The 24,129-nt window shown below is 48.3% G+C and overlaps 1 protein-coding gene across 3 annotated transcripts; it reads left to right on the forward strand.

Annotated features, from left to right (window-relative positions):
- The first annotated feature begins 10 nt into the window (after positions 1-10).
- On the forward strand, positions 11-23,258 carry LOC120846354 (nucleoporin NUP35). Of its 3 annotated transcripts, XM_040218090.3 has the most exons (7): positions 11-310; positions 589-658; positions 4,911-5,146; positions 17,522-17,652; positions 18,663-18,716; positions 18,811-18,880; positions 22,905-23,258. In XM_040218090.3, exons 2-7 carry the CDS (start codon positions 622-624, stop codon positions 23,211-23,213), a joined length of 837 nt encoding a protein of 278 aa, XP_040074024.2. In that variant the 5' UTR covers positions 11-310; positions 589-621; the 3' UTR covers positions 23,214-23,258. The 3 variants fall into 3 exon arrangements, with proteins under 3 accessions (XP_040074024.2, XP_040074025.1, XP_042145297.1); XM_042289363.1 differs by lacking the exons at positions 11-310; positions 589-658; positions 4,911-5,146 and adding an exon at positions 6,769-6,798; XM_040218091.3 differs by lacking the exons at positions 4,911-5,146; positions 17,522-17,652; positions 18,663-18,716; positions 18,811-18,880; positions 22,905-23,258 and adding an exon at positions 3,102-3,828 and having other exon boundaries at positions 229-310.
- Positions 23,259-24,129: the final 871 nt, after the last annotated feature.

Raw genomic sequence — 24,129 nt, forward strand, 5'->3', positions numbered from 1 at the left:
CTTTCCGCGCGAAAAAGACACTCCTTGATATGGCGCTGCGGTCGCTACCGATCATTCATAAACGTTGAATTTTGTTCACTTTTAAGCTAATGTTTAGAGCGCTTGTTGCGTGCTATAATTAATTAATTTGCACTTAACGCATTTTTAAAGCCCCTGATTGCTTATGCTTGAGGTTAGATTAATTAAATTGTACCGCGGATGCATCGAATGTCGGTAGATGTCGGCGTGTTGGCTCTGCATTCGGTCATCCGTGCTACAAAAATTAGCTTGTGTTAATAATTAATAATTTGCCTCGACCACGGCCCCGCACGTAAGTCTGCTGTTTCGCAGCGGCCTTTCCCGCCTCTGTTTTCGTGGACATACCGTCGCAGTGCAAACTTTTATTTCATTAGAAAACGTGAGGGCTCACGCCCCAGCGCCTTGACTTTCGCAAGAATTCACCAACGGTCCATTTCCTGTCATTTTTTTTTTTTTTTTTAATCTTCGACGATGAACTTTAGCTGCCCTTTCAAACCGTTCGAGACGTGTTGTCGGCGACGACGAGTATGATTATCACTCTGTATCCCATTTTATCCTTTCCCTCAACAGAAACATCGATTTCCTGGGACTTTCGCGTCAAGAATGAACTCGGGCGGCATCACGGGAACGCCTCTCTCAGGTAATTTTATTTTTGTGCGATATGGCGGTAGAACAATAGCTCCCAGTAGAGTCCGTCCAAGTCCAGTAGTTTCCTCAGTTCTCTAGGGCTGCAAGATTTGCTTCACCTTTTTGATGCCCGCATGCGGTGCACCACTGCATACGGAAGACGGATCATCCGTGGTCGAAGCCTTCTTGGGAAAATTAGTCGGTTAAAAGGAGACAGACAACCGTTCTCGACCTGGACATTGCCGTGGTAGAGCCAGTTGGCTCCTACACTTTTCCGAACTCGAGTTTCGTCCCTTGGTCACGTCTTTTTTGCGTCCGCCCTACGGTACTCCTCGAGCTTCTTTTCAGTGACCGGGAAGACTCGCAGCACCTCGTAGCTCTCTCTCCTGGTGCGTTCCACTCGACGGATATTTCGACGATGTGTGGGCCGCATAGACTTCTTTGACAAGATTGTACTTTACCTGGATATCATACTGCCGCAAGGTCAGGCGCAGCCTTTGCAGTCAGAGGTTCATTGGACTCTGGAAGACTGCCTTCAGATGTCACTTCCGCAAAAAAAAAAAGCCTCCTGAAAGGCTGCTTCCAGTGGCTTGTGGTCAGTTAAACTTGAATCCTTCCTCTGTAGATACAATCATGGAAATGCTTGTGCCCGTCGGTAATGGCAAAAAATATTTTTTTTAATCATTCATTATTGTGCATTTCACGAATGGGTAAAATAATTGCCCTTCACTAACTTATAGTCCAAGACACTTATCTTTTAATCTTTTTAGAACTTTACTTGTGCATGAATTTTTATTCACGTTCAACACGTTCCAGCACGACTTGCTCTAAGTGTATTGCATAGGAAATCAACGCTGCATAGATTTGATGACAGCTTCTTTCGTGCAAACTGTGTTATGTCTCTGTCTGGATCAGCACATCTGCCAAAAATGTGTAGAGTGATTGCTGCACCGTGCTACTGTGTATCGTGTAGTACAGGAGGTTTAGCCGTCGCCGTCTAATCCAGTTCGTTGTCAAGTTTGCACACTTTTTTGCGTGCACACAATTGTCAAACTTCACGTTAGAAGTTTGCAGAACTTGAACCCAGCCACACTCGAACCCGGCCACACTCGAACCCGGCCACACTCGAACCCGGCCACACTCGAACCCGGCCACACTCGAACCCGGCCACACTCGAACCCGGCCACCCTCGAACCCGGCCACCCTCGAACCCGGCCACCCTCGAACCCGGCCACCCTCGAACCCGGCCACCCTCGAACCCGGCCACCCTCGAACCCGGCCACCCTCGAACCCGGCCACCCTCGAACCCGGCCACCCTCGAACCCGGCCACCCTCGAACCCGGCCACCCTCGAACCCGGCCACCCTCGAACCCGGCCACCCTCGAACCCGGCCACCCTCGAACCCGGCCACCCTCGAACCCGGCCACCCTCGAACCCGGCCACCCTCGAACCCGGCCACCCTCGAACCCGGCCACACTCGAACCCGGCCACACTCGAACCCGGCCACACTCGAACCCGGCCACTCTCGAACCCGGCCACTCTCGAACCCGGCCACTCTCGAACCCGGCCACTCTCGAACCCGGCCACTCTCGAACCCGGCCACACTCGAACCCGGCCACTCTCGAACCCGGCCACTCTCGAACCCGGCCACTCTCGAACCCGGCCACTCTCGAACCCGGCCACTCTCGAACCCGGCCACTCTCGAACCCGGCCACTCTCGAACCCGGCCACTCTCGAACCCGGCCACTCTCGAACCCGGCCACACTCGAACCCGGCCACACTTGAAGCAATCCAGAACCGTGCAGCTTGATTAATTACATCAACATATTCTTATGACGTTGATGTAACACTACTTAAACAAACCCTAGAACTTCCATTACTATCTGATCGCACACTAACTTTTCCAACGTGTCTCATACATAAATTTTACCACAAAAACAAGCCCATATGACACCATTCTCTTACCTCCAGATAGGATATCATCTTGCCTCAACCACAGTCGCTGCTCAAACATATAACAGCAAAACACTAGCTTTTAGTATCTCACTTTTTCAAGAGGCATAACCATCTGGAACTCCCTCCCCGAGGAAATAGTACTTATTTCAGAACTATCCATTTTTAACAGTCAGCCACTTTATACCTCTGCTAGCCACCACTGTCCTACCAGATTTTCAGTGTATGTGGTTTTCATTACTTTTGTTTCTACTACTGTTTTTTCTTGTATTTTTGTGTTCAAATAATTGTATTATGTTCGCTCATATCCCCCCTTATGTAATGCCCCACCGGGCCCTTAAGGAGAAATAAATGAAATGAAATGAACCCGACCACACTTGAACTCAGCCAAACACAAAACCTGCTCAACCTGCTGCGAGTTTGCAGCGTCCCTAGTCTAGGCACTCTACCAAAGTGGGCGAGTTTGGCGCAAGTTGTACATCACCGGGTGCCGGCACGTGCAGGTTGCACCGCCGCCCCGCCGCCATGTCAGTGAGCGTTCAGCAGATCCTCGGCGAGGCCCGCCGCCTGGTGGGGCGCCTCCGCGAACAAGACAGCAGCGCCGACCAGCTGCTGGCACAGGCACACACCCTGGGGCAAGGCGTCGAGGCCATGCGCCAGTACAACGAGGAGCTGTCCCAGCTCGCCACCAACAGCAGCGTCGGCACTGGCCTCCCACGTCCCCGCGCGGCTCTGGTGCTGTCGATTCAGCAAGAGAACCGCCACATCCGGGAACTGCAGCAGGAGAATCGGGAGCTGGTGGCGACGCTCAAGGAGCACCAGTCGGCGCTCGAGCTCATCATGGCCAAGTATCGCGAGCAGGTCACGCGGCTCGGCTCGACGTGCCAGGCCGAAGAGAAGCTGGGCATCGGTGCGTCGGCTGCGTCGGCGCTCGCCGCGCTGCCGCAGTGCCACCACCTGGCAGACAAGGTGTGCGAGATGGCGGCGGTGATGCGGCGGGCGGCGGAAGTCGACGAGGAACGGGACGCGAAGGAGACAGAACTGCTCACGCGACTCAAGGCGGAGAACGGGGTCCTGAGGCAGCTGCTCGAGATTGGGAGGAAGGTCGGGTCGGCGGGGCTGGCTGACGAAGAGTCTCAGACGGACAGCGAAAATTGTGGTGGAGATGCGAGCGTGGTGGCTGCGACGGCAGCCTTCAAGGAATCTGAATAAAGAGATTCTGTACCTCTCTCTGATGGTCAGTGTGTGAATCGAGAGAATTTCCTGGCAGCGATTGGGCGGTCGCACATTACGCTCCTCTGGTCGGAATCGTAACATGTCTTACGGGACCCTGTCCTGCATTGTCCCGTTGCTTTGGAAGATTTTTTAACGGTTTCTCGGATGCCGTTTTATGCGCTTGTCTTGGTGGATCTCCTGCTGCTTTAGCTCAGTGTTTCTTTTGCCTCTCTAAAAGAAAAACGTCTTTGCGGAAATCAAGTGAACGTGCACCTTGGAGGAAATGCCCGATATCACATAGCGAAAAGATCTTCAAATTTTGTCTTGAAGCTGTCGACGTATAAGAGTGGTGCTGTTTGAATTTTCCCAATGGAGATTTTGAACCTCTTCAGTCGGCTTGCCAAGCCGACCACAGCGTTTCCTTCAGGCCTGGCATCTGCGTTACAACTGCAGTAAGGTTTGAAGCATCTTTCTTGGAACGAAACATGAGTGTCCCTTTCCCTATACCTTAGATTTTCGAGTGGGTGTTAATGTGCCCGAGGCGAAATGCGTGTGCATGCTAAATTAACAACAAAAAAGAAACTGCTTTTGATGTTGCTGTTTTTAATTGGAACTAGGTGAGAGTTATGTTTTAAGCAATAAGGTTTAATCCCCCCCCCCCTTTTATGTTCTCGTCACTTCCACATTTATGGGAGGGTGATTCAATTAAAATTGGGCAGTTTTGCGAGTTTTGAAAGTCCACCAGCACTGTTGTCGAGTCGAGCAGGGTGAAAGTAATCCAGTCTAGTAAAGCGAACATCTACAAGGACTTATTGGTATGCCTCATGTCTTCTGCCAAGCGATTGGACATGCTTCTTCAGCATTCCCATTGCTTCCAATAAACTATGCCCCCAACACTGCAATGCTTGTGCACTGTTGGTGTCGAGGTGTTTTAAAAACTTGACAGGTTTCAGTCCTAGTGCTAGGACTCTAGGTGTTTTAGAAACCAGAGGCTTCACTCCCGAAATCCGGTTTGTCACTCCGTACATTTGTGCCAATAGCTGTCGTCTGCTCGCTTCATTACTGGGGTTTGTCGTCTTTTGTTACGCATGCCGTAGCCGGAGCCCAAGCCAGCTGCCTTCCGAGCTTCCTGACTGGGGCTGCCGGAAGTGGCCACACACCATGGCCGGCTACCTCGGAGCGCTCGTTGAAGCTCGCTTCGGCCACTTCGGCCAGCCGACCCCTCCGAACCTACGGGAGCAGCGACGAGAGTCCACGCTCGAGGATACTATCGCCGATGGACCGGACGGGGCCGCCCGCTCGTGGACTTTTCAGCTCGCCACAGATTTCCACGGTGAGGCACGAGGTTGTCTAGTCACGGAAGAGAACCAATCATCGGCAAAAAAGCAGTCAAGAATTGACACTACAGGCCTGTTCATTCATTTGCGTTTGCTTATGACTGAGATATTGTGATCTCTTTTGACAAGAGAACACGTCATAGAGTTCATGAACTAACTTTAAAGAAAAAGGTCCGCCATTTTCTTATGCATTCTGGCTGCCGCAAGCGGCGGAGCATGGAAGGAGGCCTTTGGAGTCCTACACACGGTTGCCAACTAGCTTTACATTTTAGTCTCTCGATTTGACGGTCTACATGGCAACATCATTGCATTGTATGGCTGATTGAGGGAAAACAATACTTAGAGGAGCAGCAAGAAAATATGCTAAAGGAATGAAAAAGGAATGCAGCAATTATGAAGCATAGTGCATTAGGGAAATTCAATAGATATGAAGTAGTTAGGGGAATATGGAAAGGAGTCGGTCCAGTCGAGCTTAGAGACCCGGCAGAGGATCGTAGGTGGACTGGCACTGGGGCCACATGGGAATACATCAAATGAAGGAGTGCAGGGACACATGGACCGGGCGTCTTTTGATGTTAGAGATTAAAAACAAATACCTCCGACTTGCATAACAATATCAACATTTATCAGACGTTTCGTTTCCTATACGGGAGACATCATCAGTGCGGCCTGGGATCGAGGTTAGAGAGGCGATCAGCGAGTTGAAATTCAAACAAAGACTAGACACAATTGAGGCTACACGATGGGCAAGAACGTTATATATAAGCATCTATATATGAAGAGTCTGGGCACTACATGAACAAATCGAACCCGAAAACTAAAATTAAAATACCAGCAATCAAGTTTCGATGCAAAACAGACTACCTCTGTGAAAAAGGAAGTAAAAGAAGCAGAGAGAACGATGTTGGAGGAAAGAATGCAGGGAAAATCAGCTTTAACTACCGTACTTACTTGCATAATGAACACTTTTTTTTTTCCCGAAAAATTGACATATTTGAGTGGGGGGGCAATCACTATGCGCAGTAAAATTTTTGCATTTACACACTTCATGCAAATGTCATATTAGGTGCCGATAGGACATGGCAAGGTACTCTGGCATGTCTCCACTCATGGAGGCGCAGCCACAGCTGATCGGGTGCGCGCCACAGTAGCCATACTTTATAAATTGCGAACCTTTTTAGGGCGCTTTCGGCGTGTCTTTTGCCGGAGGAAAAGCACACTACGAAGCCCACTCGGCACGGAGAGCAACGCGACCGTTTTAGGCCTAATCACTTTCACGAATTCACTGTCCGAAAGCAGACCACAGACGGCGGCGTCTTTGTTGACATCAATGCATCCGATAGGCGAAGAATGTCCGAGGCTGGCTGATTCCTCGACCCAAGCTTCGTCAAGTGTGCGCACCGCTCGATTTCACGGTTGATCACTTCCGCAACTATGCACTTGCAGCCATTACGAGAGCGCCTTGGCTTGGCTTGACTTGGCCTGACCGCTTGGCGGAAAAAGAAAGTTGGCTCGGTGGCTCGCTGAATTGGATGCAATTTGAGACTCGCGGAGCCGAAAATTGGCGGTGCATTCGTTACACGAGGGAAAAAATGTCAAAATATTGGTACCTGCTGGGGGGGGTGCGTTCATTATGCGAGTAAATACGGTATGTATAGGGTACGAAGACAGGAAATAATGAAGGAACGTTGGTACGATAATTCACGGGAGGAGCTCGTTATTCGAGGCTAGAACAAGAGTATTGAGGACAAGTACACATAGGACGAAGTATGAGGAAATGGGTACGCAGTGTGCCACATGCCGAGGGGAGGACGTGACTATAGAACATGTGGTGTTGGGGTGCACGAGGCTTGTGCCCCCTTCCCCGGAGGGATTTGGCCGGAGCGTGGGGGTTTGCAGACGAGAATGGAAAAAGGGATGATAACTGCATTTTGGTAGCAAAAAGGAGGTTGGAAGGTTGGTGGAAATTATCTGGGGGCAATTGAATGACGTACAACTAGGCTAGGTGGCGCAAGCTGCTGCCCGATATAAAGGGTACAGCCGTTAGCATGCATCCAGCTATTAACATCCTTTCATCCATTTATTCTGTCGCACACTTTTGCCGTATTTGACTCGGGACTCCAGATGTCGGTGCACGGGATTTGCCACTCTTCCTCACTCACCCTCCTGGAATATGCTGGCACTTGTGCCATCTATGAAGCAGCCCTGGAACTGCATTTCACAAGAGAGAAGGTCACACAGTAGGTAGTTGCAAGATCAAACGTACATACAATCTAAGAGAAAGGGTCATTTATAACATATTGTCTCAAATTTCTGTAGCCAAGAAAGAAGGAACGCGCGCGTAAAAAAAATAGGAAGTATATACGGAAATGCAGAATGGTCCCATGGCTACTCGATAGATGGCGCCAGTGTCTTCTCTCATAAGATTATAAGAGGTTTCAAGGCACACGGTCATAAGCAGGTGCAAGTGTGCGAATCAGCCTTCAGATTGGCGCTTCTGTGGTTGGCAAAATGTTGCAAGAGGGATGAAGGAGACACGAGGAAACGAGGCAAAGTTAAGTTATAAAAGTAAACATTTGACAGAAGTCTGTCTGGTTGGGGAATGATTATTAAAATACGACGACCAACCAATCCCTAAATCAGGGGCCCAACGTTTCGAAGCCGGTTCGGCTTCTTCTTCAGGGGTGACTATGGAGGAAAGGAGCCGCAATCTTCCTTTTCCTCTATGACGGAGGCGAATGTGCATGATCCCATCTTCTTCCTCTTTGATCGTTTTTTGAACACAACTGGTGGAGTCCGTTCACATACACAGATGGCAGTGCACCAAGAGACCTATTAATGTTTGTTGGCGTGGTCTGAATGTGCCAAGATTCAAGGAAGAGCCTCCGGCGAGGATTAGTTTCAATGTCCAGGATATGTGTGTTTAGAAAGTCAATGCGGTGGTCATTTCTTTCACAGTGTTCAGCAACCGCGCTGCGCTCTTGATTGAAGTTGCGCACATCAGCCTTGTGTTGACAAATCCGTTCATGATAGTTCTTTGTTTCCCCGATGTACGAGGACGGGCACTCCGCGCAGGGAATCTCGTACACCACACCTTGCGCTTTCTCTTTAGGGGGCCGATCTTTTGGTCGTGGCATAAAGCGTCCAAGGGTTGAAATTGGCTTGTGGGCCATCTGAATGCCCTCCTTTGCTAGCACCCGTGCCAGCGCTTCACTTGTTCCCTTGATGTATGGGACGCTGATGCGCGTGGTTGGCCGGCGTTTCGTATCAACCTGCGACTGGTGGTGTTGTCGGCTGCGGTTTTGACGACGGGCAATGCGGTGTATGAAGCTGCCCGTGTATCCGTTCTTCTTGAGGTCGCAAATGATGGTTTCTTCTTCTTTTTGTCGGTCAGAATCAGTTGAGCAAAGGTTCTTTGCCCTTGATAGGAGTGTGTTTACCACCGATACTTTGTGGCTCGTTGGGTGGTTGGAGTCAAATTGTAAGTACCTTCCGGTGTGCGTTGGTTTGCGGTACACTGAGAACTGGAGATGGTCTTTCTGCCTTTGTACAAGCACATCGAGAAACGGTAAGGTGTTGTTTTTTTCCCGTTCCACGGTGAATTGGATGCTCGATCGAATTGAGGTGTGTCAAAAAGTTGTCTACTTGAGACTTCATGACGCAGAAGCAGTCATCCACATATCTTAGAAAAACCTTGGGGCTTTCAGCAAAGGACTGGAGAGCCTTTTGTTCTATGGCTTCCATGCACAGGTTTGCCGTGGCGACAGAGATGGAGGCCCCCATTGCGGTTCCGCTGGTCTGCTTAAAGTACTCTCCTTTGAAGCTGAAATAAGTGTTACTCAGGCAGAATTCAAGGAGGCGGCAAAGTTCGTCCACGTTGAGCTTGGTCTTGTTGCTCAAATCGCTGTCTTTCTCCAGGGTGTTTCTGGCAGTCATGACTGCTAAGGAGACCGGAACGCTTGTGAACAGGGATATCACGTCAAAAGATACCAGAATCTCCTCGGCGCTTATCTTTAAATGCGAAATCTGCTCCACGAAGTCGCTGGCATTGCGCACATATGTCGGGGTTTTCCCAACGAGAGGAGAGATAGTGTGATGAAGGTAGTTTGACAATGCTTTGAGCGGAGAGGTGGTGAAGTCAACGATGGGTCGGAGGGGGACGTCAGGTTTGTGTATTTTTGGAAGTCCGTAGAAACCGGGGGTAAAGCCATTCCGGCAAAGAAGGCGCAGGTGAAGGCTCCTGGAATCTGGGTGACCTTTGAAAATATCCGTAAGCATCTTGTTCAACTTCGTCTGGACTTGTGATGTTGGGTCTCTCTTGAGTTTTTCATACGTAGAGCAGTCAAGAAGATCGCGGATCTTATGCTCGTAGTCATCCCGGTCTAGGACGACCGTTGAGTTGCCCTTATCCGCTGGCAGGATCACAATGTTGTTGTCCTCTCGAAGCTTCCGAAGAGCTTGCACCTCATCTCTTGATAAATTGTGTCGGTGATGTTGTGGAAGTTTTGATAGCACACCAACTACTTTTTGTCGGACTCTTTCGCGAGCGTTTGAATCCAGCTGCGCGATGCCATCTTCTATTGTGGCAACCATTTTTGGTAAAGGCGGCTTCGTCGTTGTCATGTTATAACCGTGACCCTTTGCTAATACTGCAGTCTCACAAGGAGAAAGTAGTCTTGAAGAGAGGTTCGTGACAAACCCGTCGATGTTGTACGTTGCCTTGTTTTTCTCCGTCAGTCTCGAAAATTTTTTACGCTGGGCTGTTTGCTGTTTTGCTGCAGCGGTGGCAGCGACACTTGTGGCGAACGACTCTAAAGCTGGAAACACGTCGGGAATTTGATGTTCCAGCTTCCGACGAGTAAAAAACAGGTCCAGCTCTTTCTTCTTTATAGTTGAGTTGCACTCGTGTATTCGAGCTTTAACTAACCTGTGCTCCGCCTGGTCGATAATCTTGTGTCCCTCTGGTGTATGGACGATGCGTTTGAGATGAAGACTGCGGGGAACCACGTGTGAATCTCGGCAGTTTCTTGTAAAGTCAAGATGGGTCTTAAACGTCGAGATGGTGCGAGCGATGTGCACATACCGTTTTGCCAGCTGTGTAGTCTCCTCTCCGTAGTCAAGACGTAAAGACTTAAAAGTAAACATTTGACAGAAGTCTGTCTGGTTGGGGAATGATTATTAAAATACGACGACCAACCAATCCCTAAATCAGGGGCCCAACGTTTCGAAGCCGGTTCGGCTTCTTCTTCAGGGGCGACTATGGAGGAAAGGAGCCGCAATCTTCCTTTTCCTCTATGACGGAGGCGAATGTGCATGATCCCATCTTCTTCCTCTTTGATCGTTTTTTGAACACAACTGGTGGAGTCCGTTCACATACACAGATGGCAGTGCACCAAGAGACCTATTAATGTTTGTTGGCGTGGTCTGAATGTGCCAAGATTCAAGGAAGAGCCTCCGGCGAGGATTAGTTTCAATGTCCAGGATACGTGTGTTTAGAAAGTCAAACTATCATGAACGGATTTGTCAACACAAGGCTGATGTGCGCAACTTCAATCAAGAGCGCAGCGCGGTTGCTGAACACTGTGAAAGAAATGACCACCGCATTGACTTTCTACACACACGTATCCTGGACATTGAAACTAATACTCGCCGGAGGCTCTTCCTTGAATCTTGGCACATTCAGACCACACCAACAAACATTAATAGGTCTCTTGGTGCACTGCCATCTGTGTATGTGAACGGACTCCACCAGTTGTGTTCAAAAAACGATCAAAGAGGAAGAAGATGGGATCATGCACATTCGCCTCCGTCATAGAGGAAAAGGAAGATTGCGGCTCCTTTCCTCCATAGAAAAAGGAAGACGACGATTCAAGAAGTAATTACCGTTCTTTTCTCTGCCCTCACGTTTTTGAGTATTTCAAGCTTTGAATACATTTGGATACGCTCGGACATAAGGAGAAGAGACCCGAAAGCACCAGCCGTGGCCAGGGTCAACCGGTTGCAGCTCCTCACGGCAGGGTCCCTTCGGGGAACCCGAAATACGACATGACCTCTCAACCCGGTACTTCTGCACTGGCATCTGCGACCGGATCTTCATGTTTTTCACAGACATCTCCAAACGAAGACCACACGTACGTCACTCAAGACACGTACGTCACTCAAGACACTCCATCCGCGCGCTCTACTCTCGGTAAACGACGCGGCGGTGAAGGCGACAATTCTGCTTTAACACCTGCCAAACAACTGGCGGCGGAGAGCGACTCGATGGAACAAGAGCTCATCGAGGGCGATCTTGAGGGGTTCGTTCTCGTTGAGCATCGCCGTCAGAGAACAACTGGAATCCCTGTCCTCTTTGTGCCTGCAAATGAAGGACATCGTTTGCAACATCAAAATCCATTGAGCTTGAGCGCCGAGGTAAACGCAGAGGCGGCGGCTGCCATAATAAGACATCGTTTCACTGCCAGAGGCGGACTTCTAGTAGAAGTCGCTGAAACCGCCACAGTGGACCGCCTTTTGAAGGTTCGCTGCCTCGGCGGAGTTCCCGTTCAAGCCACGGTGCCCAGAACATATCTGCAGAACTGTGGCATAATCAGAGGCGTACCCCTTTGGCACACGGACGCCGAGCTGGCCACGTTCCTGCAGCAAGACGGGGTCATTGCAGCCCGTCGACTCTACCGACGTCGAGGTAAACCTGGGGAAGCTGCCCAACCAACAGACAAGGCAGTCTTAACTTTCCGCCCCAACACAGAACGCCCATGCAGAATAAGCCTCGGATTCACCAAACACGAGGTCAGCGAGTACATCGAAGCGCCGACCAGGTGCTTCAAGTGTCAAGTGCTTGGCCATGTTGCAAAATATTGCAAAGGAGACGCCAAGTGCAAGAAGTGTGCTCAACCACACTTAACGAGGGACTGCCCGGGAGAAACGGCAGTCAAGTGTGCAAACTGCGGTGGTGAACACCCTGCAGACTATGTAAATTGCAAGGTGCGCCTCAGAGCCCTAGCCAGAACAAAGCAGTTTGTTCATGGACCAAAGCTCGCTTCGCCATCGAACGAGAACACAATTCCAAAAAGCGCTACTTTTAGTGCAACGGACACTGCAGATGCCCAAGAAACGCCTAGCGTTGCCGAACAAGGTGCGAAGCCTAAGGGGCCGCCACAGAAGACCAAGAAGAAGACTCGGGCATCTACAACAATCCCACCAACGCCAAACCAAGGACCTCCTCGCAAGCCCGCTACCTCTACAGATGAGCTCAAAGCTACAGACGTATCTTCCCGCACGACCAACAGGCGCACATACAGCGACGTTGTCAAAGCTGATAAGCGTCCCCAGCAACCTGCACCTTCCGTATTCTGCTCCATGACAATTGGCGATATCATCTGCCTTGTCTTCTCTGCCCTACGAAGTTTCACGGCACAACTACCACCATGTGCCTTCAAAAGCATTCTGCAAGGAATCCTAGTATTCGAACCCGCAGTTATCGCGATGGCAGGAAATTCGTATCAGAATAATGGTTGACGTTTCGTCATTCCAAGAGAGTCTTAAAAATGCGACCGTTTTTCAGTGGAACGCGAGAGGACTTCGTCCTCGGCTTTCCGACTTCCGACAGCTCATGTTCAAATATCACTTTCCTATCTTAGCTATCAGCGAATCACGCGTTCCATCCGACTTTCGACTTTCGGGATATGAAATATTTCAGTCGGTTCGTCCTAATGGCATTAGTAGAGTTTTTCTTGCGCTCCGGAAAGACCTAACCTATGTGTCACATGATATCACCCCTCATCCGGACAATGAGTATGTGAGTGTCACAGTTCGAAAGGGGAAAGTTACATTCACCGTTATTGCTGTATACATAGCTCCGGCCTGCGGCTTCGATATCTCGAGATTAGATAATATTATTCGACAATGCAAATCCCACATTTTGTTAGTAGGTGATTTCAATGCCCATAATGTGGCGTGGGGCAGTGTAAGGACGACGCCACGGGGACGAGAGCTACTCGATCTGGCGGACTCTTACGACCTATGTCTCCTGAATGATGGTTCACCTACGTTCATTCGAGGTAGTCGCTGCAGTAGTTGTTTAGATGTTGCGTTCATGTCGCGCGAGCTCCTGTCCCAAAACTCCTGGCTTGTTGATATAGAGACTCATGGCAGTGACCATATGCCTACCTACATAACGGTCAGAGGGTTCCAAGCAAATTATTATAATCATGTTCTCACTTCATATATAGATTGGCCATGTTTTCGAGACAATGTGGAACTGCGCCTGCAAGGAACAAGCACTTACGAGAAGTTTGTCTCAACGATAGAGCTATCAGCGACGGAAGCGACCAGGACTGTCCGTCTCCCAGCCTCGCGCACCGTTGTGGATGCGGAATACGAAAAACTTCGAGCGATTCGTCGACGGGCAGAGCGTCGCGCTCGACGAACCAAATTAGCTGCTGACGTAAGAGTAGACAGGCGCACTCAAAAACATATCCGCCGTCACTTGGATAAACTAGGTCGGAAGAAGTGGAGAAAAACATGTGCTTCCTCATTTGATCCCCGTGCTCCACTGTCAAAAATATGGCACGTTGCTCGCGGACTAAGATCCAAACCGCAACAAAAAACGCCTTTTCTTGCGTTATCACTCCACACAGGTCGCTCGCCACGTGACATCGCTGAAGAGTTTTGCGCTTCACTCGTTCTACCAGCCTTAAACGACGATGTTTCACTGCATTTAAGCGCTGAACATACTTCTTTTTCAGCTCCCATGAATGCCATCTTCAGTGCGCCAGAACTAGATGAAGTTTTAGCCTCCCTTGATCACTCTTCTTCGCCTGGTCCAGATAAAATCACTTACGGTACACTTGCCCACCTAGGACCAGCAGCTCGCCAGCTGCTGCTTCAGATATTTAATGACTCATGGACAAACTGTCGTGTTCCACAAGCGTGGAAAATTGCGAACATCGTTCCCGTACTCAAAGCGGGTAAGTCTCCTCTTGATTTGAAGTCTTACCGGCCAATTTCTTTAACTAGCTGCGTCGGCAAATGCATGGAGCGGTTAATTCTGTCACGGCTGGAGTGGTTCCTCGAATCAAGCTCAGCATATCCAGCTACAATGACGGGGTTCAGGCAAAGCCGTAGCTCGATTGACAACGTCATCGATCTTGTAGCCCATGTTGAAGACCAGAAGCTTCGGGGAAAGTTTACTATAGCAGTGTTTCTCGATGTACGTGGAGCTTTCGACAATATCCGACATTCAGCCGTTCTACAAGGACTCCAATCAGTTGGAATTAGTGGGCGACTGTTTGACTGGGTTGCTGACTACCTCCATAATCGAACCATCTACATGCACACCAAAGAAGGCGACACCTCATATCATGTTTTAACGAAGGGCGTACCCCAAGGGGGCGTTCTTAGTCCGGTTCTTTTTAACATCGCACTTATCGGGCTTACGAAGGCTGTACCAGATTCCGTGCACCTTACACTTTATGCCGACGACATCTGCCTATGGGCAACCGCTGCCTCTCTTAAGCAGGTACATGCTCAACTACAGAAGGCACTTTTTCAAGTATCCCAATTTCTTTACGATCGGGGGCTTGAAATTGCTCCAACAAAATCAGCAGCTGTAGCTTTCACGAGGATGAAAATGAGCCGTTACCCTCTTTCCCTCCATGGTACAGACATTCCTTACACTCCAAATCATCTTTTTCTCGGAGTTTATATAGACAAGGGCCTAACATGGAATCCGCAACTAAAACATCTTAAGACGAAGCTTTCTGCATTTATTAGTTTAGGGAGGTTTATAAGCGGCACAACCTGGGGGACATCCGTAGCTGGACTTCTGCGTTTATATAACAGCTTATTCGTTGGCGTTCTCCGCTACAGCTTGCCAGTTATGCATGGTTTAAGTCCCACAAACATGAAAAAGCTTGAATCTCTTCAAGCACAGGCGCTCAGAGTATGCCTTGGGGTACCTCGTTCAACCTCGACCATTGATACAATAGCTGAAACTCACTGCCTACCTATCAGAGCCATTCGCGTTCAGGAGACTCTACGAAATCACATAAGGCACCTTACACGGCATGACTCGCACCACCTAGCGGACATACCGGAGAGGTGTTTCTACAGCCGCATTGCACAGGCCATTATTGATCACAAAGAGAACATTCCAGATGCATATCAGGACTCTCTCATCCTCGCTACGCCTCCTTGGTTGTTGCCCCCTCTTGTGCTCCACACAGACATCCCAGGAATAATTAAAAAATCAGCGCTCCCTCCAGTTGTTCTTCGTCAGCTTTCTTTGTCTGTTTTATATACGCGGCACTCTTCCTCCTGCCATTTATACACAGATGCATCGACTACACATGAAGGATCATCGATTGGATTGGCGTCCCCGGCGCTCTGTCTGAGCGCGGGCCACAAGTTGTCTCACAGAATGTGCTCCACTGCGGCAGAGTTGGTAGCCATTCGTGAGGCGCTTTCTTACATATTAGATGTGTCTCCTCGCACTTGGACAGTTATTACTGACTCTAAGTCAGCTCTCCAATCGCTGCAGTCTCCACGTAGAAAGAGTCCAAATAGGCAATTAGTTCTACAAATTCTGAAAGTTCATGCAGATGCTAACCTTTTAGGACATTCAATTTCTTTCCAATGGATACCTAGCCACTGTGGCCTACAAGGAAATGAAATGGCTGATGCTATGGCTGCACGTGGCCATGACCACGTTCAGCAAGTTATGGCTCCATTTACAAGATCAGACATTCGTGCAGCTGTGGCACTCCTGGGGAGGTCTACTGCAGCGCGTCATTGGAAAGCGGTCGCCCACCAGAGCTCGTCCTTAAAAATAATTGACCCAAATTTAACGTTCCAAGTTCCACGCGGTCTCAAGAGGCGACGGGAGGCAGTCCTTCATAGAATGCGCCTAAAAGTGTCTTACACAAACTACTACCTTCATCTCATCGGAAAGCTCGAATCACCCAACTGTCCCCTATGCGGAACCATTGAAGACATCAAACACGTATTACTTGAATGCCCTAAGTATACTGATAATCGGCACCAGCTCTACAAAGACATTCATCAGACAACTGGATCAGCCCTCACTCTTCAACATCTTCTCGGACCATGGGATGACGAAAGCCACGCTGCGAAGTCAACGAATGCCCTTCTAAAGTTCCTGTCAGCAACAGGCCTTGACAAAAGACTCTGACCTAAGGTCGCAAACGTTGCCCGCCTTTTTTTTTTTATTTTCTAATTTATGTACAGCGCGTGCGTGTGAGTGTGTGAGTGGGCCTGAGATGGAACGCCTTCTTTTCATACTTATATCTTTCATTCCCTAACTCCCCTCCCCACTCAGAGTAGCCAGTCAGGAGATCAACTCCAGGCTAACATCTCTGATTTCCTTTCTCTACATCAAATAAAAAAAAAAAAAAATTCCTCCATAGTCGCCCCTGAAGAAGAAGCCGAACCGGCTTCGAAACGTTGGGCCCCTGATTTAGGGATTGGTTGGTCGTCGTATTTTAATAAAGTTAAGTTATGGCTGCGATCTCGCTGGCCGTTGCTGTTTAGTTTGTCTGCTTTGCAGGTAACATATTGGAGTTGACTCAGAGTTGACCTAATATGTGTGTTTGTCGTCTTTGGGTCCTGCATTTCTTTGTGGTGTATTTTACCGTACCACTGTGCCTTGTGACTGCATGAGGGTGGAAGCAAAGTTGAAGCAGATGACAATGTCCACCTACTCTATTGCTCATAAACGGATTTTCGCATTGATGGCCGGGACTTGCCGTGTTTCCAAGTGATGTTAAGCGGCGGGGCATTACGCTTAACCGTTAATCATTTTTGTTAAATTTACCAGGGAAGTGTTGAAATGCATTTCTGATGTGTCGGTGGCAGAAGAACGGCACAAAATTTTGTGCGCAACTCATTAATAGTGTTTAATCATCATCATCAGCATTTATTTTCCTTCGAGACCCGTTCGATGGTGCCAAGGCGAAAATATATAAATATAAACGTGTATCTTGTGGTCGACTGCATTTTCCGGTACGGGCCGTAGGGCTATGGGCTACTTGCGTTCGTACCTGAACTTCCGCGATCAAAGTGCTTCATACTGTAAATAGAGATTTCTCACCGCGACATAGTGGTCACGTGCCCAGTGACCTCGACTAAAAAAAGAAGCTTTTAATGGCATCCACTATTCTACCGTTGCAGTTGCTTCCTTCATAAGCAGTACTGTTCATTGAATTCGGCTTTTTTATTGTCTTTCGATTGGCTGCCCAATGACACGAAGAGCAGACAGCGCCCAGCGATAGGAATCACCTTGGCGTGCAAGCGGCAGTCACCTTTGGTCGTGTGTGTCATCGATCTTAGAGAAGTCTTGCCTCTTCTTCCAGACGGAGGACGAGTGGTCTCGTGTCCCCGGTGGACAGAGCACAACGTCCATCCTCCAGGAGTCCGGCGTGTTGAACCGCAGCGGCAGCTTCCGTCAGAGCCCGTCCCAAGTGGACCCTTTCTTCAGTCAGGGGTGAGTGAGCCAGAGGCCCATCACAGCAACTCCAGCTCAATCGTGTCCTTATCACGCTTTGATCTCGGCCGTTGGTGATGCACTACCTTGCCTCAAACCCTCTATGTGTCGAGCATGCAGTATTCTTAGTTGTGTCCAAGGCCTGCATCTGAGGCTTTAAGCATCTATCCACTCTCACTTGGTGGCACATGCATTGAACTGGCTTTAGAAGAGATCAGTGCATAGTACATCGCACTGTATGTTCGAGCGTGTGTTTTATTATAGAACCGTCTCGTCATCGTCATGCATTCACCCTGGCCATTAGAAAGGTGTCGGACGCGAGCGAAGCTGGCTGTCTAAACAAAATGTGTTTGCTTTGTCAAAGGGGTGGTGCTGGGCAGCAATACAGAAGAGATTGTTTTTGCTGTTACAGTCACCTATGGACGTCTTGATGCTTGTGTACAACTCAGTGACATCACTAGGGGGAGGGCTTATAGGGTTCAAACACATTCCCCCATAAAAAAAAAAAAAAAACAATTTAGCTGACCCTTTAATACACATGCATTTTGATGCCCCCCCCCCCCCCCCCCTTCCCACACACACACACACACCCCGTCATAGACGTCCCAGGCACCTCAACCCCCCCTTCCCCCCCCCCCCAAAAAAAAATAAATAAAATAAAGATCTTGGCTACGCCACTGGTACCAGTGTGTGTGTCCAGCAGTTTTCGAGTGGATGAACATATAAAAAATGGTCTGTCTGGCCCTGTGCTCATACAAGTAGAAATCTTCGATTGTTTCAAGAACAGATTATGCCGCACAACGTTGCTGGCATTCCCAAGTCCAAACACTTGCATCGTGTAAAAGCAGCTCGAGATTTCTACCGAGACTGTTTCAGCAAAGAGCCACGAGAAAAAGAGAGGGGTATGTGTAAGGTTTGTTCTTGGGAGCAGCACTTTGATACAATTTGTTTGCGCATATGTTTTTCGGGCATATGTTTCTGAACGTAGCTTTCAATGCTCCACGTCGCAGGGAAAAACTGACGTCGTCGACCGAGCTGGATGAAACCTGGGTGACTGTTTTCGGGTGAGCGGCCTCGGCTGGAGGAGGCATCTTGTCGCACCCTCCTGCGTTGCTCCAAGTCACCCTTTAGCATCCTTGTTTTCTGGCACACGTGCAGGTTTCCTCCTTCTGCCACCTCCTACATCGTGCAGCAGTTCTCCCACTATGGAAACATCCTGGAACACAGGGTGAGACACGTTCAGCTGCCACTGAATAGAAGTATTCAATATTTATGGGGTTCTTTGTTTTCGGGTTTTCTTTTTGTCAACGACTATTTTAACGTCTGCTAAGTTTTATCTTGCTGCGATGGTTGTGTCCCCATTGTCCTCCGTGTGTCCTCGTTTAGGCTTGCCCTTCCCCTTTTGTGCCCCCTAGTTTAGGGTTCAAAGCTCCCTAAATCTTCAATGGGTTTGGCCCCTTTTCCTGTTCGGGGTATCCGGCTTAACCTTGATTTGCTTTTGTGTGCTTCTTAAGGTCATAGTCTCAAACAATTTGAAGAAAAAAAAATATTTTTGCTAAAGTGACGACAGATAAAAAAAAAAAAAAAAAACACTTCCCTAATCAGGACATGTCACGGATGTGAAAATAAAAATAAAACCCCACTTAGGTAGTGGATATAGTCCCATTTTCATCGCTTTTCAAGTATACTTTCCATTTCCAGTCCTCTAAAGCTTTGCGTCGATGGGTGCCTATGTCTTGCAGCCTACTCTCGCCTCCAGTGGCTGTGACCATCTTTTCAGACACACGCCGCAACTCGATTCAGAAATGCTCGGCCACGGCCCCTCGTTCCCCCCCTCTTGCTTTCCCAGGAGCGGCCTGCTGATTCCTCTCGCTAACGAAAGAATTTTCATGAGGGGAAATAGTTATTTCGTCTGCCACGAAAAATTATGGGGGTGCTGCGTAGCGGCGAAACGGCCAAAGATGAAGTTGTGGTGGAAGCGTTGAACGCGGCCGAACTAAAGGTATTTTAACCACTCCCTGGTGTTTATGAGCACTTGGGTGAGTAGTCCGATTTTTCTGTCATTTTATAGTCCTCACTTTAAGAGTTTCTGAGTTTTTACGGTAATTACGGGGCAAGCAGTGCCTAAAATTGTAGCATGCCGTGTTGCAAATCAGGTGCGGCAAGAAACCCAGATATCCAATATCACAAGGTGCCGTCCAATGGAAACCTTTGGAGTTACCTTGTTGCGGAACATTTCACAGCAAGGCACTGACCAAGGGGGTTAGTTGCAGCCAAGGTCCAGGGTTGTTGTGTGCTCTCTATCAATGACTCGGTAAGCATAGGCAACAAAGCAGGCATGATACATTATGCAGGTGACAGTGCCATATTGTTTTCGAAACAACATTTCTGCAACTATAATGACAGGCAATCTATTTATATATATAGAAAAGAAAAACTGTGTGGACTACTATATTCAGGCTCTCTGACTATAGGCTATCATGCTGTTTAGAAATTTTATAGAATGTCAAATGTCCTAGTGTAATTCTCAACAAACACATGCGATGGGACGAAGCAGCCCATATGATAAATGGGAAGATATTAAAGATTGTAGGTATAATTTTCGAGCATAAAAATACATTAGGCTAGTCTGCGCTTTGTCTTAGTTTTACCTCTTTGTTTTGTACTCGCTTACAGTTTACAGTTTCTTTGTGCGGGGAAACAGCACTGTTTTTGCTTATTCACTTTTCTATGAATCACAGAAAAGGGTTATTCATCTTATACAACCAGCAGTATGACAGCCACACAGCCCTATTATTAAAAAAAAATTATGTATTGCTCAAAAAACCTTTTTTTTTTTTTATAATTATAAATTTATTCTAACACACACACAAAAAAAAACAAAAAAACTGAACAAGTTAGATAGTAATTTGCTTCCACTTTCTTTCTTGCAATTAAAAAGGGACTTTGTATGCCATCCTCTATCGATGTCTAGACGGTTCTGCGCTCAAGGACAAACTGTGGTACTATCAGATGTTTAATTACCCCTTCCCCGAGTTTTTAATGGGATGCTAAATCGAAATCTGGATTCCACAAAACACGGCGGCAAAAGCGTGCAGCGGAATGCTGCAAACACCAAAACATCACTCGTACAGCGATATCTCGAACGGATGACCGTATTCTCTTAAAAAAGGAGGCTCGTTTGACAGATACGTTGACGTCTTTCTTCTCCGAGAAGAGTCGAGAAGGAGAGGGAACGGCTGCGCGTCTTCTCCGCCTCGCCGCCTTGAGGGGGTGAAGCGAAGAGAGGAGGAAACGAGATATGTTGACGTCACGCGCCTCGTCGGCTTCGTTCAATCTCGACCTCGTTTTTTTCCAAAAATACGGCCGTCCATTCGAGATATCGCCTTACGAGTAATGTTGTAGGGATTGTGGCGCCCCGCTTACAGCTCCTCCATTGTTTTCTGAAATCCAAATTTCAGTTCACCATCCCTTTAGATTATTTGTCCTAACTTGGTGATTGAGAGGCCGTGCCGGGCACCAGAATATCAGAAGTGAAACAGATCCACGAGAGACATGTGCCTTTCAGTTGCGCCGCTTGTCGAAATTATATTCTGTGGTCACTGCTTCTGACCAATCTAAGATCTCCGTCGCAGTTGCGTCTCCGCTTCCGGCACTGATGGCAACTGCAAGTCGAGCCACTTTACCCTGTCCTCGGGCAGTGTCTGTTGCTACACCCCCAAATGCGAACCATAAATTCACTCTTCCGGTTTGTGCCCTCCGCAGAGATCGAAGACGCCGCACTCGAGAGCGTTTTTGTTTCTTCGATTGGCGAGTGCGGCCGAACTAAGGCAGTCTTCGCAGTGTTTATCAGCGCTTGTGCGACTTGCCCAATTTCTCACTCCTTCTCACTCATTCAAAGAAATACTTCGGGATGCCTGACTATGGAACACCTTGCGGCAAGACAGCAACAAAGGGAGCTAGTGGCAACCGAGACCCAGGGTTGCTTTACTGTGCTCGCTTTACTTTAAGAAAGGCTACAGCGTAAAATTGGAAAAGAAAAGTGTTGCAGCCAACAGTGGTACCAACACGATTTCCCTGATGTTCATCTTGCATTCAACCAACGTCTTTGACGTTGGTTGAATGTAAGGCAGCTGTGGCAGAAAGAAGAACCATCGCCTTACACCAGATGGGAAGAGGAATGTGCAGGCTGCTCCTGCGGGAGAGGAGCAGATCAAGCGGCCGTGGCTCAGTAATGATTGCCGGAGCGAATATTTTTTCTTTTCAGCATGCCCAGAAGTTTTTTCCGCCCTGACAGTACGCTGAAAGTTCTGCATACTGTTGGGAAGATAGAAAAGTTTGAGAAACTCTGTACTAAAATATAAAACATACTTTGAGTACAAGTACCATATTTTCCTAACTATGGTTCGCTTTTGCTTGAAATAAAAGTTTTTCTAGTCTGCACTTGGCGCCTTTTCGGTGCATAAAAAGTTCTCACACACAGCACACCTTTGCAAATGCCCGATTTATTAGTTCACAAAAAAGCTTGTATCATTCATCAAGCACCATTAATTAATGCTGTTTCATTCTCAAAATCTGCTATGTCTTGCCATAATGAACAGTCCAGAAATAACAATCCCTCGTACATTCCGCACCTGTAGAGTCCGCACCGCATAAAATTTCTACATATAAACGTGTACAAACCACATACTATAGTCCGGAAAGTATGATATCCATAATGCGGTTAGTCGTTCACATTCCTTCTTGAAGTACTGCCTTTTACTTTGGTCGAAAATGAAACAAACATAAATGACTGTTATCGCTTTAGTTGCACGAAATATGATAACAGCCGAAATATTATGTAAAAATGAAGCCGCATACTCCACTAAACCCGATTTTAAAGATGCAACCAGCTGCCCTTTAATGGGTGGGAGGCGGGTTAGCTTTTAGTAGAGGAGCATGGGCGCAGCACCCTTGTGACGTCAATGTCACGGTGGAGCTGCAATTGATTGGCTGTATCGCGTACCACAGCACCCTTGTGACGTCGCGTCGCGGTTCGATTTGGATGTAGATGCCCGAAACCAAACTTCGAGTCTTGATATTTATAAAACTACACACACTACTGAAGAAAAAAAAAGTTATACCTTGTAATTCAGAGACACTGCTTTAGCCGAGAGCAGTCGTAATCCCAAATTAAAAAAAAACATTGACCGGAGTCTCCCTTTAAGTATGGGTTCCAGACACCAGGTTTAAGCTCCTTGCGACCTGCGCAGGTTGTCCCGGAAAGCAACTGGGTCCACCTCCACTACCAGTCCAAGCTGCAGGCCAAGAAGGCGCTGAGCAAGAACGGCAAGGTGTTTGGCACCAACACGATGGTGGGCGTGAAGCCGTGCCTGGAGGCGATGCAACCTTCGCCGAGCGCCAAGTTCACGCCCGCCAAAGAGAACGGGGGCATGCGCTCCCTCTGCCGCGCCTACCGGGCCTCCTCGGCCTCCCGGGAGGTGGGCCTCGCCACGGAGCACCTGCCCCAGCGCGACAACACGGTCGTCTCGCGCGCCCTCGAATACGTGTTTGGCTGGTAGCGGGCACACCGTAAATAAAAGTGCGTGCGACTTGTTTTTAACGAATGGTCGACTCGTATGTTTTGTGTTTTGACGCCCCGTGATATTACGGGTAGTCATGGGTTCCTAGGAACACGGGGGTTTGTTCCACAGAGTGCCCCCAAGGGTTCCTCAAGTTGCTAGATTTTCTCAAGTATCCTTGCCCTTAGGTCGAGGAGTTTTCCAGTCTATACTCTATCTTGGCACATCCGAAGCACCCATATATGACGGCCCTGGAGGTGGGCGGCCTGGGCGACCCAGGTTGCCCAAGTCCGATTTATTCGAACCGGTGCCCGACACAATGCCAGATGCTCGATCGCCGTTCGTTTTTGGAATGCGGTTCTCGACTGACAAAACTCTCGTGTTGGGCCTCTAGTCGGATGTTTACTAACAATGTCGCGTCGTACCTAGTAGATACTGGTACAGAAAAAGAAGGGAGGGGGGGCCACAACTGGAGTTTGATCAGGGTGCTTGATTGCCTAAGGCCGGCCCCGTCCGTAGATGTAAAACTGAGTCAAACACTCTGTGCGCTATTGTTTGCAAGGTCTGCTGGCCTCTGCACTGTTTTACTGTATTAAAAGGACTCTGACAGGGTATTTATGCTCACCAAGGTTCTTATTTGTATGTGACATATAAAAACCCAACTATCCAAAAAAACATTTTTGGCTCGAAAAAAATTTTTTTTTTGTTTGGAAATTTTTGATTGAGTACTGGCAGGGGTCTGAGTCGCACTCGCTCTCTTCTCTGGGGCCACGTTTCATTCCTATGGTTTAGACACAAAAAACCAATATAATCAGTCGTGGGTCATCGAAGGCAAGCACTCAATATATAAAAATAAAAAAAAAACATGTGATACCCATTTTTTGTGGCTTCTAAAATAATGCAAATACTCCGATGA

Source organism: Ixodes scapularis, unplaced genomic scaffold (assembly GCF_016920785.2).
Source record: "Ixodes scapularis isolate PalLabHiFi unplaced genomic scaffold, ASM1692078v2 PGA_scaffold12__126_contigs__length_90152505, whole genome shotgun sequence".
Taxonomy (NCBI): Eukaryota; Metazoa; Arthropoda; class Arachnida; order Ixodida; family Ixodidae; genus Ixodes; species Ixodes scapularis.